The sequence below is a fragment of the Emys orbicularis genome, chromosome 5 (genome assembly GCF_028017835.1).
Source record: "Emys orbicularis isolate rEmyOrb1 chromosome 5, rEmyOrb1.hap1, whole genome shotgun sequence".
NCBI classification, from domain to species: Eukaryota; Metazoa; Chordata; order Testudines; family Emydidae; genus Emys; species Emys orbicularis.
In genome coordinates this window covers 18,421,439-18,437,360 of record NC_088687.1, presented here as the reverse complement: position 1 = coordinate 18,437,360, position 15,922 = coordinate 18,421,439, and the positions used below count along the sequence as shown (strand labels likewise).

The 15,922-nt window shown below is 41.1% G+C and overlaps 1 protein-coding gene across 5 annotated transcripts in view; it reads left to right on the top strand.

The window, feature by feature from the left end:
- Window positions 1-15,922, top strand: part of SEC31A (SEC31 homolog A, COPII coat complex component) — a 62,438-nt gene that overhangs the window by 19,209 nt on the left and 27,307 nt on the right. For all 5 annotated transcript variants that reach the window (XM_065405459.1, XM_065405458.1, XM_065405461.1 and 2 more), the window contains exons 12-18: window positions 1,228-1,278; window positions 3,500-3,577; window positions 4,874-4,940; window positions 6,196-6,374; window positions 9,714-9,840; window positions 12,715-12,860; window positions 15,123-15,296. In XM_065405459.1, the coding sequence (XP_065261531.1) occupies window positions 1,228-1,278; window positions 3,500-3,577; window positions 4,874-4,940; window positions 6,196-6,374; window positions 9,714-9,840; window positions 12,715-12,860; window positions 15,123-15,296 (822 nt within the window). The remainder of the gene's footprint in view (window positions 1-1,227; window positions 1,279-3,499; window positions 3,578-4,873; window positions 4,941-6,195; window positions 6,375-9,713; window positions 9,841-12,714; window positions 12,861-15,122; window positions 15,297-15,922) is intronic.

Sequence of the window (15,922 nt, the reverse complement as noted above, 5' to 3'; positions counted from 1 at the left end):
TCAAGCCATCACCTTTATTTCTCAATGCTGCATTCTTCACCTTTTTCAGTAGAACAGTGTTGCCTCTATGAAATCTCCAGTTTGTCTTCCTTTAATTTTGACTAAGTTGGTGCAAACACTTTACTCATTTTTGTAATCTGTAGCACCTCCAAACTTAAGTGTGTCTGAAAAATAGCCAGTTTTCAGCAAAGAATTGCACTTTAAATTGAATCCATGTTATCTATTGAGTTGAAACAATACAGAGTGACTGACTAGTCTTAGAGTTAATGACATCTTGACAACAAAAAACAATTTATTCTTTAACATTTTTAGGTTCCTTACTTTATCACTAATATAAAAAGAGGAATTGGTGTCAGTTTGCCAGAATGAGCTTCTAGTAGCATGTGGCTTTATTTTATTATTTTTTGGTCTGGCACTCTGGCCAAACCAAGGGAACTTCTGGAATATGACTTTTCATTGCTGTATTTACAGTAATGTAAATAAAAATGAGAGTCTAGGAAAAAACCTGTGCATTAAGCTAAATTTACAGACTAGAACAGCCTCTAGGGATACTATTCAAGCTGTAGAACTAGAAGTAATCAGATGTGATTAGTGGTATTAGAAAAGCCATTCTGTCCAGCTGCTGGACTAATGCTTTTCCAGTCTGTATTTTAACTCTTTATCTATACATTAGGTTGGGATTTTCAAAGGGATCTAAAGGAGTTAGACACCCACTTCACATTGAAAGTCAATGAGAGGTAGGTGTCTGCACTCTTCCGCCTGTTTGAAAATCCTACCCTGACACATTATCGTGCTGTGGTTGAAATAATCCTAACAAAATCCAGTTCCCCTAATCACTATAGATAGGGATTTCCCCCCCTGAGAGTTGTTATAACATTATTTTTATTATTTTATTACTACAGTAGAACTCAGAAGTCCCAATCAGGACTGGGGCCCCATTGTGCAACACAATGGAAGACACAGTCTCTACCCCCAGAAAGCTAAAATCCAAGAAGATTTTAACCTTTAGAAGCAGTCAGTTCCATCATGGTTTGGTTAGCATGGGTCTCAACGTAAATTCCTCTGCACAATGATCAGGGAAATGTTCTGGCATGGTTTCAACTCTCATGCAATCAGGGCCTTATCTTCATCTCCAACTTATGGTGACCTGCGAAATGTTAACACTTGCTACATACCCTAAAGTAAGAGAGAAAACCACTTAACTAATAAATCTTATTTATTTTGTAGATTACTTCAGCTCTGAATAAAGAGAGTCTTGTAGATGGCAAACCAGAGGAGGTAAGCAAACAAAAACAACAAAAATATTTTTTGCCATATTAATATAACAAAAATGTGCCAGGTAAGAATACTTTCTCTTTTAACTCAGTAGTTATACCAGAACATATGAATGACTCAGATTATGAGCATGTTGTAAATTTACAATTTCCACATAAAATCCAAAAGTTCATATTTAAAAAAATCCCTGAAATCTCTGGCACTAGAATTGTGTGAATATCATTAGTTAGTTTATTTCTTATCACCCAGTTAGCAGTTAATGGTGTGTTTGTTTTAGGATCTCTGTCTACAGGGAGCGAAATTAATCTTGACATGAGTCTTGTGGGGTTTCTTTGCTCCTCCATATTGGTTGCTTTTTTAATCCTTTTGTAGTGTCCATTACAATGTTTATGTTGTCTGTGGGTGTAGAAAGGTGTCATCCTTCCTGTTGTCAGGCAATCTCTGCAGCCTCCGGATCATTAACAAAAAGAATTGCAACGTGTTGGGGGAAGACCCACCCTGGAAAGCACAGAATAAATAACAACCTTCGTAGCTAGCCCAGAAATAAACAGTTCCTCTTCTCTCTTTCTCTCTGCAGTCCCACATTCTCAGCAAGTCACGTTTGTTGTAGGCAATCTCTACTTATATTGCAATTTCTACCGTCCCTTAAACATCTGGTAAAACAAAGTGTTGTGAACTCTGGCTAAACCTAATTCAAGATAGTAATTCACTCTAATGGGAGTTGCAGAGAGAAATATAATCTGTGGCGTCTAAGTGCTCATCACTCTGGAGACAGACAGTACGGGGAATCCTGCCCTTATCATATGGAATGAGGGAGCTGGGGAAGGGAGCTCTCGCCACAACAATGATCTAGGGACTGTCCAGGTCCAGGATTGTAGGGGTGGAAGAAGGCAGGGAATGCACTGCCAGGCAGCGTGCTTTGCTCCTGTCAAGAGGAGCAGTTGGTGGCCCTGGCTAGTGTGTGCTGTACATTGCAGGATACTGATTGAGGGGGCTGCCCACTCTTCCCAGAGTGAATCTGATGCAGCAGCAGGCCTGGAAGCTAGGCCCTTCTTGTAACGGGGTGCTCACCGTGCCCCGCTGGGTTCAGCCTCCTGGCCCCGCTCCCCAATAAGTCAGGACCACTTCAAGCTGGTGCAACACCCGCACTCTTTATTCCTGTGTCCAGTCCCCCCCCAACCAGCTCCAACTATCTGTAAATAGATTATTGACAGGTTTGGCCTAGCACAGGCCTCAGTGGCAACAGGCTCCTTCTGAGCGTACTCCTCTCTGCCACCCCCCCCTTCTTCCCAAGCTTTTAGCCCCTGTTAATGAGGCAGGCCGGTGTGGCCATTTTCCAGGACAGTCCTAGCTAGTGACCTAGCCCGAACCCATTTCCCCTGATTGGGGTTGGGGTGGCAGGAGCTAATTAGGGTTTCCCCTGCAGCGCCTGGCCACACTTCTCCCCTAGCATACCTGTCTGCGTTACAGAGAAGGGTTTGGTCCAATGGTTTAATTTTCAGCATGCGGGACTGAATCTGAGATTTCCACTTGTAAGCTTTCTTGTAAGAAGGGCTTGCATTGAATACGCATCTTTTTTTTTCTTAGTGGTCTAAAGTGGTAATGAAATATGCCCTCGCCCTACCTGCTTCACACTCTCTCCTTTGTCAGAGTCTGTTACAAACACTCTTCATATCATTATAGTGCACATGCTCTTTTGGCTACCATCAATAAGTGTCAAATTTTAAAAAAGTGGCTACATGTGTTCAGATGGCTAATTGGAAAACTATGGCCTGGTCTACACCTAAAAATTATATTTGACCTAGCTACATTGCTCAGGGCTGTGAAAAACTCCGTGCCCTGTGCAGAATAGTTAGGTCGACAGAATTCTTCCATCAACATAGCTACCATCTCTCAGAGAGGTGGATTGGCTACATCGGTGGAAAAACCCTTTCCGTCGACGTAGGAAGCAGCTACGGTGCAGCGGCTACAGTGGCGAACCTGCAGCGCTGTAGCTGTGCTGTTGTAGTGTAGATGTGGCCTAAGTGTGGCTCTTAGTGGGGAAAACCGAGGAAGTGAAGACATTTACATTTCTGCAAATGGAGTTCTGCTCTTGGCAGACTCGCTCTGTATATTGTTGGCTCGTGTTCCTTTTAATCTGTGTTCTTCAGTGCTGAGTGTCTTTCTCTCTCTCTCTCTCCCCTGCTACCTTTTTCCAAATGCCATCTTCCATTCTCTGCAAAAGGCTCTTGAAGAATCGGACCAATCAGTACAAAGTGATGATGAAGATAGCCAAGCTACTGAAGAGCCGTTCTTGGGAGAGGTAAGTGTTGGCTTCTGTATTAACTATGTTGGGTTATCACGCACTTACCCACTGCCTTAACAGCTCATTTCCTTTCTAGTGTGTCTTTCTAATGTTCTGTGTGTGTGTGTATTGTACCTGCGCATATTTGCACAATGGCAAATGAGAGGGGACGTGGTCAATCGACAGTTTCTCTGTTCAGGTTTGGTCCACACTATGAAAAGGTTGAGAACTCATGTTTGAAGGAGACTTCCACTGGGTAGTACGCATTTCTATATGAATTTTATTTTAAATACCAAAATTAACATGTGGTGCATAGATTTTCACATCGGATTTGAGATCGTTGTTGTTTTTTTTCACTGAAAGATCATAAACGGTTCTATTGTAGAGGCTGCTGAATGCTCTGGTCCTTATCCAGTAAAGCATTTTTAAGCATCTGCTTAATTTTCAGCATGTGAGTGGTCTCATTTCAATGTCCAAAGCTAAGCAAGTGCTTAAATGCTTTGCTGGATTGAGCCAGGGTGCCCAGGACCTTGTAGGATCAAGCACCAGATCTCCGTGCAGTAAAGTTAAGTGTTAGGTAGGTAGGATTAACATACAGATCAGCCTTTTTGTGGGGAAAAATATATGCTTATTTAAAAAGCAGTACATACCAACCTGATACATCATGCTGGAGCAATTAGACGCTTGGACATGGACTCACCCTGACACCTTGAGCAGGTGACGTAACTTTTTGGTTTCCCTCTCTGTAAAATGAGGATGTTATCATCTGCACTCCTCACAGAGGGCTGGGAGGATTAATTAGCTAAAGTTTCTGGAGGGTTTTTTAATTATTACTATTCTGTGCATTCATGCATGGAAATCCCAAGGCTGTACCTTGTTGTCCAAGTAATTGCTCGCAATGTCTAAATACTTTCCCAGGTACTTAAATGAACCTCTTCCCAGTGAAGTGAACCCTGATGTTTTTGAAGTGTTTTCCCCCAATTGCATCTAGTTTTAATAATGCTCATCAGTGATCTGTCAGCAGTGTGTTTTTATGTTTGTACATTTGCATAGCTAGGTAGATCACTGGGTACGTTCCCGGCTTTTCCACAGTGCTCAGAGATTTGCTTTGTACGGGTGCTGGGGGAAGTTAATGACATTGAGTAGAAAGACTGAGCATAACAATGCTCTTTCATTCTAAGTTAGTGGCCCCTTGGGGAACGGCTGTAAGAAAGCATACCATGCCCTCCAATATACGGTGTATGTCTTCAAACATGGATTTATTTAGCCTAATCTTTGCATAGACTGAAAAACTGCACTTTTCCTCTCTGTTAGAGAACAAAAGAGGAGACTGAAGAGCTGACATCTGGAAAAGAAACGTTTAACATCTCTGTCAGTGGAGGTAAAAACCTGTTTATATTGATTTCATGGAACTTGCAAATATTTTTAATTATTGAGATACAGCAACTGTAGCATTACCTAAATTCTCTTTATATGGAGCCTTCTGCCTAGGGAATGTCAGAGAGTCTGTTATTTACCCGCATTTCAATTATTTGCACTTCTATATTAGCTTTCACCCAACAATCTCAAAGTACTACAACATCTGTGTTAGGAAAAGTAAGGAATTACACAGGGATTGCATCCCCCATCACTGAAATGCATCCACCTCTGGGTAGTTTGACACCTTTTTAACTGCATATAGCAACACTACTTTTAGACAGATTGTTAGGAAGGATCCTGTACCAGTTGACACTGAAACTAGAAGAAGGGTTTAGTAGACAGACTGTTGTTAGCAGAGTTCAGATTTGGTCAGGAGATGGGTGTTAACACCTCATTCTTACCAACACTCCCAGGGGATCTTTAGTGACCACCGAAGTTCAAGGCCTTTCTTGTACATCTCATCCACAAGATAGCACTTCAAGAAGCCCTGACAAAATACACTGGGTCATAGTTTCAGTACTGACTCAGAAAAAAGAGTGCTGCCTAGTGAAATACCAGCAGTACTTCCTATGGGCTAGTCTACACTACCCGCCTGGATCAGCGGGTAGAAATCAATCTCTCGGGGATCGATTTATCGCGTCTCATCTAGACGGATAAATTGATCCCCAAATCGACACGCATACTCCCACCTCGTCAGGAGGAGTAAGCGCCGTCGACGGGGGAGCTGCGGCAGTCAATTTGCCGCCGTCCTCACAGCGGGGTACGTCGAATTCAGCTACGCTATTCGCGTAGCTGAATTTGCGAATCTTAAATCAATTCCCCCCCCCAGTGTAGACCTAGCCTAAGACACTAAAGTACGTGATTCTTGGAGATCTCGTATCCAAGTACTGGTCTGGCCTGACCAAATGGGTTTGAGATCTCTTGGGATCATAGCACAAGGTGATAATGCTGCAGGCTCTTTGGCCTTGGTTCAGGAAATCCACCCTATTGAGGACAGCACTTAAGCATATACGAAAGTGTTGTCTTGAATAGCAATGAGCTTAAACATGTGCTTAATTTTTTTCCTGAATCAAGGAAATCTTTAAGAAGAAAACAGCCCAGCATCACACAGTGAGAGAGAAGCTGCTACTTGACTCACCTATATAACTGTATGTTTAATGCTTATTTTATTTTGAAGCAGTGAAATTTTTAAAACTAAATTATTCCTCCTGTTGCAGACGTTGATGGTTTGATTACCCAGGCTTTGCTGACTGGTAACTTCGAAAGTGCGGTTGATCTCTGCTTACATGATAATCGCATGGCTGATGCCATCATATTGGCCATAGCAGGAGGACAAGAGCTGCTGTCAAGGACGCAGAAAAAGTACTTTGCTAAGATGCAAAGCAAAATTACCAGGGTATGTAGCTTTTCAACTGAAAACTAAAACAAAATCTGTGTGTATAGGCTTTCAGCAGATTCCTGAAACTGTTAATGTTCTGGTGACATACGACTTTCCTTGCTATCTGTATACATTTGTTTCTAGGAGAATTGAATGTAGGGTAAATTCATTCATTGGATCTGTGAGTGAAAGGGTGTTTTTCTGTTTTGTGTATTGTTAAGCAGAGAACAGGCTTATTAGCTAGGACGAAGAGCAGCTTTTACTCTTATTTCTACTCTCTCTCCTCATCCTTTTAAAATGTGTTGATCCCATTGAGTAAAAAGAATCCTCGCTGATGAACAAGGATAAATATCTAGTTTAAACAGTGTTTAGTGTATGTGCGGTCTCTTATCTGGTCATCTTTAGCAAGTACTGTACTTACTCCAGCTGCAGCACTTATTATGTTAATTTCTGTCCAGTCAGTTGGAGTAGAGATTTTTGCTGATGTTTTGCTTTACTGTGTACAAAGGTTATCTAAGAATAGCAGGACTAATCTAATCACATGACATCTATGAGACAGTGTGATATGGACATCTGGTTATTTGTACTTTTCAGCTTCTGCCTTGCTGGCAATGCTCCTTCAGTTCTTTGCCTCCTGCTGCTCACTTGCATCAGAGGGTCAGCAGAAGGTGAAAGCAAGAGGAGCAGCCATCAAGACATACTGTTACCAAAGTTGGCATTTTGAAACTGACCGCGTATTTCAGTTCTTGCTTCTCACTGTTCCTTTGACAGGGAAAGGCATTTAACGGTGCAGTAGGAGGAGGCAAAATTGAAAAGAGCAGGTTTTTATCCTCATGCTAAGGTCCTGAATTAGCAAAGCCCTTAATCACATGCTTAACAGGGAGCAGTGACTTCAAATGGGACTGCTCCTGTGCTTAAAGTTGAGCAGGTTACTCAAGTGCTTTTCTGGCTCAGGGTGTAAGGCTGCAAAGCATGACCAGCACTAACACACCATCTGAAGGCTCTAAGTGGCCATTCCCTATGATCCGATTGGGGCAAGGGCAGTTCCAATTTCTTTTGTCTGGGGCAAGGGTAAAGTGGGAAAATCTGTCCCCTTCTCTGAGACCTTTCCTAGATATTTTTAGTAGGCTTAAAGAACAGAAGTAGTGGTATTTCAAATACTCCTTTTGGCAATCCATCCTTTTGGGAAAGACAATTCTGTGGAACACCAATCCCTTACCTATGTGTTGTGTTAGCAAATAAGTGATACATTTGTCATTGCACATTTTTTTTGGATTAGTTACTTGCCTTTGTTTTTCTTCTAAAGTCATACAAACTGTTTGTTATGCCCAGTTGTGTTTCTTACAAGGCCCTTGTTCACTAAATATCAACACAGCTGCAGAGTAAATCAGTATTCCATCTGAAGTGGATGAGTAACTGGAGGGCAGAGCTGGAGGCAGGGAAGAAAAAACTGAATACTATCAAGATCCTGACAGTTTGGCTCAGAGGACAAAGGGTGGGGTTGTTCAGTTAGTGGACAGAGTATTGTTGATGCAAGTCTGGGTTGCCTCTGCTTAGGGCAATCTCTTTTAACTGCAGTGAAGTAGGCTGCCAGGGGCGTAGAGTTTAATAAAATGGAATTAAAAGGTTTGATTGGCATGCAGTTTAGGAACAAAATCAGTGACACCCCTCACTTTGCCCTGTGTTGTGCAGAAGTTTTATATCTAAATTCTTAACCAAACAAAGCTAACCTTGTATTGTAAAATAATTTTTTTAAGTATCTGCATTGTCCCAAATTTTCTGATTACTGTACCCGTGTGACGTTGCACTCAGGACACCCAGAGCTGTGAGCCACCATGTTCCCACTCTGCCTTAGCAAGAGTGAGCGTGTTGCTGCTGATAAGGTATGTGTCAGCTCTCTGACACATCAGCCTGTCTGCCTTGCCAGCAAACTCTTCAGGACTCCGCCAGCCTAAACCTTGCCTTGTAGGTGACAATCAGTGAACCCCAGTTCTCGAGTTCCCCAGAGATGTCTCCCTGCAGTGTCCAGTCCCTCTCACTGGACACTCACAGAAATTAAGTTCCCTGCCTCCAGAGAGACAATACACACACCAACATGTTAGGTTAGCTAAGACTCACACTTCCATACAACAGCACTGAGATGGTTTTGTAATAAAACAAGAATAAGTTTATGAACAAAGAACAGAAATTGAAGTGATACTAAGCAAGAGAAAGAGACAGGTATGGTTACAAATAAAACAAAAGAAAAACATGCTATAAAATAAAAGTGACTAAAACTTAATCTTTCTTTGCCTAAGCAGTTTTTGTATGTACATCAGGTTACCAGCATTCATAGCGTTTCAGACTAGGGGATCCAACTTTTACAGGCTCAAAGCGTGCTGTACCTATGTCTTCTCAGTGATGGGCACCTAAGGGGTTCTCTCCCTTTCTTGTTATAGACCATAACCCCCTGAAATGTATTCTTTGAAAAGTAAGCACAGAAGAAGTTCCTCTCCCCTGCTGCTTGTTCTTCAGGCTGAAGGCGCCAAGCCCCTTTTTTCACCCTCTGGTCAATTTGCTTTTTTAATTAGTTTGATCACTTTATTTACCTTAGATGCAAATGTACTTCTGTTGTACTTTGCTTGCAAAGCTTGACCCTGGCAGACTGGTGAATCCACATTCCTTTGTCTAGGACAAACCTGTTTATCTGCTCTACTCAGATTGCTTTGTCTGAACTCATTTTAGGAACATATTTCCAGCACACACATGTAACACTTTACACGCTACCCATGCGTACCTCACTCAGTAATGCTATCATAGAATATTAGGGTTGGAAGGGACCTCAGGAAGACCAATCCCCAGACAGATTTTTACCCCAGTTCCCTAAATGACCCTCTCAAGGATTGAACTCACAATCCTGGGTTTAGCAGGCCAATGCTCAAGCCACTGAGCTATCCCTCCCCCCCGGTGACAATCACTGCTAATCACCACTGTGTTACCAACTTTCAGAAAACCTCTTATTCAATACACGTTTATAGTATAATAATATTATATACAATAAGTTGATTCAATTGTTTATTTTTTGTGGTTCAGACCCTCTTTTTTCCCCCTGGGACATCTGCACCTGATCGTCACATCACGTGGTGTGAATTTTATAATAAGGGTACTTGCTGTCCTGTGTTGCCTTTGCCCTGGTTTCTAAGTTTCACTGGATCTATCTAAACATGAATTTACATAATCTTTCAGATTAGTTGAGTCATGGTGAAGTGTCTGTCCCAAATACCTTGGGGTTGGACACACAGCATAGATATAAATGATATGGTGTCAGGAATGGGAATTCTACAAAGACATCATTCGGTCTTTCTCTTTCCTTCCCAGCTCATCACTGCCGTTGTGACAAAGAACTGGAAGGAGATAGTTCAGTCATGTGATTTGCAAAACTGGAGAGAGGCGCTGGCTGCTGTGTTGACTTATGCTAGGCCAGATGAATTTGCAGCTCTCTGTGGTAAGAAAACTTAAGAATGGATGTAATTTATTTTACTCAACTTTAGTGAAACTATGCTTTTAAATACTCCAAAGTTATTTTCCTTCAAATGAATTAATTTATTCATAATGAGTTCGTTCATTGGATAATTCCTTTATTTTGGATTATGGGAACTCATTGGAATTTTAAAGGAATACAATCAACTTGAAATCAATACTCTATTATCTTTCATCTCCTACCCAACCAAATCTGTCTGTGTTCCTGGTTCAGCATGCAGCTTCCCCTATTGTATCTGTTCTGTGAACAGACAGCTCTTCAGTCTCCAGGGATGTCAGTCCAACTCTTTTTTTCATAAAGCATTAAATTCATTGTTTTAATTTTTTGCAATAAAAGAAACATACCCCTCAAGGTGATCCATTCCTAAATCATTGTACAATTCAAAGGTGTTTGTACGTGGAAAGAACAGGTATGCTTCTTCACGGCCAAAGCAAAGCACAACCACTGTTATCTTTTCCTATAAGCCAGCAGTGATGACCATTAATATGAGAGCTGCCTCTGCTAAGAAAACAGTACATAATATTCTTTTCTTATGGGATGCCAATTAAAATGTTTCAGAAACATGACTAGATGAGGCAGAATTATCAGACAGATTAACATGATTTGTTGGGGAAGAGCCAACATGGCTTTTGTAAAGGGAAATCATGCTTTGCACATCTATTAGAATTCTTTGAGGGCATCAACAAACATGCAGACAAGGGTGTTCCAGTGTACATAGTGTAGTTGGCCTTTCAGAAGGTCTTTGACAGGGTCCCTCACCAAAGGCTCTTAAGCATAGTAAGCAGTCATGGGATAAGAGGGAAGGTCCTCATGTGGATCAGTAACTGGTTAAAAGAGGAAACAAAGGGTAGGAATAAATGGTCAGTTTTCACAGTGGAGAGGTAAATAAAAGGGTCCCCCAAGGATCTGTACTGGGACCAGTGCAGTTCAACATATTCATAAATGATCTGGAAAAGGGGATAAAAAGTGAGGTGGCAAAGTTTGCAGATGATAGAACATTACTCAAGATAGTTAAGTCCAAAGCTGCCTGCCAAGAATTACAAAGGGACCTCAAAACTGAGTGACTGGGCAACAAAATGGCAGATGAATTTCAATGTTGAAAAATGCAAAGTAATGCACTTTGGAAAATGTAATCCCAACTGTACATACAGAATGTTAAGGTCTATATTAGCTGTTACTACTCAAGAAAGTGTTCTTGGCGTCATCATGAAAACAGTTCTCTGAAAACATCTGCTCAGTGTGCAGCAGCAGTCAAACATCTAACACCGTTAGGAACCATTAGGAAAGGGTTAGATAATAAGACAGAAACTAATATAATGCCACTATATAAATCCATGGAATGCCCCCACATCTTGAATACTGCATGCAGTTCAGGTTGCCCCATCTCAAAAAAGATACATTAGAATTGGAAAAGGTACAGGGAAGGGCAACACATATGAATAGGGGTATGGAACAGCTTCCATTTGAGGAGAGATTAAAAAGTATGGGACTGTTCATCTTGGAAAAGAGATGACTAAAGGAGTTTATGGAAGTGTTATTTACCCCTTCACATAACAGAAGAACCAGGGTCATCCAATGAAATTAATAGGCAACCGGTTTAAAGCAAACAAAAGGAAGTTCTTCTTCACACAATGCACAGTCAGCCTGTGGAACTCGGTGCCAGGGGATGTGGTGAAGGCCAAAACTATAACGGGGTTCAAAAAAGAATTAGATAAATTCCTGGAGGATAGGTCCATCAATGGCTATTAGCCAAGATGGTCAGGGATGCAAGCCCGTGCTCTGGGTGTCCCTAAACCTCTGACTGCCAGAGGCTGGGCCTGGATGACGGGGTTGATCACTTGATAATTGCCCCATTCTGTTCATTCCCTTTGAAATATGTGGCATTGGTCAGTGTCAGAAGACCGGATACTGGCTTGATGGCCCATTGGTCTGAGTGTAGCTGTTTTTGTATACAACCGTGTTAGCACTTTAAGTTGTTAAAGCACCTTGGAAAAATTAATTCTCCCACCATGGCTAGGAGGAGGGAAGTGCTGTCTCCTTTCCACAGATGCCCACACCGAGGCAGAGAGGAGTTAAAGGCTTGCTCTTGCTTCTGTTGAAGTCAGTGGATGAAGGAACAGGTCCTTGAGACTCACCAAAGACCACACAGCAAGTCAGTAGGAAATCCAGGGTGAATGTAGAGGAAATCCAGCCACCCACACCATGTGTTCACTCCTGCATACCACGCTGTCTCACCTCGCCTTATTAGCATAATAAACCAATGGCTAGCCAAGGTTACACCAGCCTTATGTTCTAAACCTTATTAACATTACTCACATGATGGATACTGCCACAGCTACAAGACAAAATATATTGTGCTAGCAAATCAGATTGCCAGACACATGCAAATAAACAGCAAAATGTAAGACAAGTTCAGACTAGCCCCCATCATTTGTCCCCTTTGGACACATGAACATGTTGCACAATTAGTCTGTTTTCAGCACGAGTGTCAGGGAAGAGGGTTCCCACACTTTGGGTTCCTATGACTGCAGATAAACACTGAGCCACATTGGCCAAGCAGTATCAGGAATGTGTCACAATGCCTGCATTCCCTCTGTGCAAGATGGGTAACATTTTCTACAGCACCCTAAATGACCGAGTGGGTACGCACAAAACAATGACAATTTTAATGTTTCTCTTCTACATTTTGCTAAATTTAGAGTTTTGGCATATATTTGAGTATCACAGGGATTTTCATTGTCTTACCTAGAGCTAGTCCAAGCATCCTGAGTGGTACTTTGTTTTAATTATCAAGTATTTTTTGAGATGACTCAAATGCTTTTTGTTCATAATTCTTAGATCTGTTGGGCACTAGACTTGAAAACGAAGGGGACAATCTCCTGCAGACACAGGCTTGTCTGTGTTATATTTGTGCTGGGAATGTAGAGAAACTAGTTGCGTGTTGGACTAAAGCTCAGGATGGAAACAGCCCCTTGTCCCTTCAGGTTAGTGTCTTTGTGAAGAAAAGTGTTGAGTGACATGCTGTAATAATTTGGTGTGGTACTTTTGGTAAGTATGTGAGTTTGGCTTTTAAATAAGTTTATTTTTATACGGGATTTTGACAGACTTGCATATCCTTCAGCATGAAAGTGATGTGTTACTTTAGTGAGTAAAATAAGATTATTTATAAATGGCCTGTGGTGACACTATATTGCAAAACATGTTCAATGTTTATCTCAGCTTGTAAAAATAAGGCTGTTGCATTTTTGAATTTATATACTGTCTTTGCAAGGGTTGATATATCATTTAAATTCATTAGAGACCTTGATTTGTTTTGTAATTCTTGCTTTTGGAATAGATGGTTTAGAAACTTTGGGGACGAAGTACCTAAAAGTAAAACCCAGAATAGTTAGTCACAGGTGTTTTTGAAGGTGGACATGGATATATTTATTTTTTGGACTTATATATATGTGTTGTGCTTAAGGCAAAGTCAATATCTGTTTCCCCACTATAAGGGAATTCTTGCATTTTTTCTTTTTATGATGTTGTCCTGTGAAATTGCTTTGGACTTCAATTTTAGAAGTAGCTTATTGTAATACTGCCAGGCAGGTCAATATTTGCAGTAGGCTGAAGAAAACAGAAATATTTTAGAACTGTATTTTATGTTGTTATGTATTTGTAGTTGAATTTCAAATAACTAGAATTACTTTTCAGTCTTCTGAACAAGATTTCCTTGTTACAAAAATATCTCAGATTTGAATTTGCATTTTGATTGTTTTGCTTCACCAGTTCAGACTATAAAAACCACAAATGAGCTAATATTAGGCCTCAGCGAACGGTGATATGGGAGAGCTGGACATCCCAGAAACTATTATTTTAATCCTGGGGGGGGCGGGGGGAGCTTGCCTATTTATTAAGATATTCACTTACTGGGAAAAAACATGACTGAACTAGAGAACAGTCCAATAAACACACAATACTAGTGGTGTACTATTGCGATTCATGTGTGGGTCTGGATTTTTTAAACACTGTACCTTCATTAATGGTCTAGAAGAGGGAGTAAACTGTACATGAATGAAATTAACAAATTATACTAAACTGGGAGCTATTGCAAACACCAGTGAGGATGGAGGAATAAGAGAAAGATAAGAAATGTGAACAGAAAATAACACAATGAGATTAGGATGACCAGATAGCAAGTATGAAAAATCAGGACAGGGGCCGGGGAGTGGGGGATAATAGGCACCTATACTGTATAACACAAAGCCCCGAATATTGGGACTGTCCCTATAAAATCGAGACATCTGGTCATCCTAGGTGAGATGCAACTGGGGAAAAAAATATTAATGACATCTGGGAGAAAAATAATCCAGAACACAGCTGGTCAATGGGAAGGAGGAAACTGGGGAATAGGTTTCAGAAAGAGAGCAAGGGTTGATAGTAGACATTTCATTGAACATGGAGTTTGCAGTGCTGTTTGATAGTTAAAATTTTTGAAAAAAAGGGCCAATGCAGTTTTGGGCTGCATATACAGAGGCACAGTTGTTAAAGGGTGGTGCAAGCAATGAGGAGAATTATTTTGAATGGTACATGGGTTTAACTAGGAGTCATGGAATGGAATCAAGAAATGGAAAATTTATGATGAATATCAAGAACAATTTCTTGTCAGTAAGAACGATTAGACTGTGGAATAGTCTCCCAGAGGGAGTGGTTGAATCCTCTTTGCTTAAGACGATTAAAACTAGAGTTGCCAAAACACTATTAATGGTACGTTAGGGAACAATCCTGCATTTGCGAGAAGATGGATTAGATGACCTAACTGGTCTTTCCCATTTCTGCTTTGTTTCTAGAAAAATTTTGTAACAGCAGTAAATAACATTCTTTTGTTAACTAATACTAGAAAAAATGGCTGCTGATAATCTACAGGTACCTTAGATCTCATAAAATAAGAATTTTAAAAAGCTTTTCTTTATGGAGTAACCAGATTACTACTGGTTTATTTAATGTCAGTACATTTTAAAATGCACTGAAATTAATGGTCACTGATTACTGTTCTATTATCTTGCTGTCTCTGAATGTTACACAGAAAACCAGCTAATAATGGTTGGGAAAATCTTTATTTTCACTCTGTTCAAAATAATGTAATGAGAACTGTGTAGTATGCAAGGTTGACCTCGAGTCTGTTACTGACATGCTGTAGTTAGTGGCCATTTTCTCTCACTTGATCCCATTAAGTTGCTGTTTTCCCCTCTGTCATAATCCCCCAGGACCTCATTGAGAAAGTAGTAATCCTGCGTAAGGCTGTGCAGTTTACACGATCTATGGACGCTGATGCTGTCGGGGCTCTTCTGGCTGAGAAGATGAGTCAGTATGCCAATCTGTTGGCTGCACAGGGCAGCATTGCTACTGCATTGGCTTTCCTTCCGGCAGACACCAACCAGGTAAGTGGCCTTAACTTTCCTTCTGCCCCCTTCTAGATGAACAAGCTTTAATTGAAGACCTTTGCGTGGCACATATAGTGTAGAAAACTGTCACTTGAAGACATGTTCCAATGTGGTTTGGGGTGGTTCTTCCCGCTCAGAACTGCATTGACAGGGATTATTATTGTGCGTAGGTGGGAAAAGTCACTGGAATGGAACATGGTCTCAGTATAATCGTCTCCTGGTGCCTCAGAAGTTAAAAGGGGGGTTTGGAAAATAAATCAAGGTGAAGCCAAGACTTTGCTTTGTGGTCCCCAAGTGACAGTGCTCTCTTACAATGAATGGTTTAATTCCTCTCCTGCTAACCACTTACTGTGAATTCCATAGGTTTTGCAGGGTGGCTATTGGACTATCAGTTAATTCCTGTATATATACTGAAGTTCTTCTTGTCACTCTGAGCTGTGAGAATTGCATTTCATTCTTCTCCCTTCTTGGCATGCCATTCTCCTGGCTAGTGCGGATTTGAGAAGAGTCCTCTAGAGCCAGTCACCAGTGGTTGTAGCTGCAATCACCCCCCATGCCCCATTTTCCCCCTCTCTCCACATTTCTGTGGCATTCCCACCACTGCCGGCCTGGGAATGAGAATA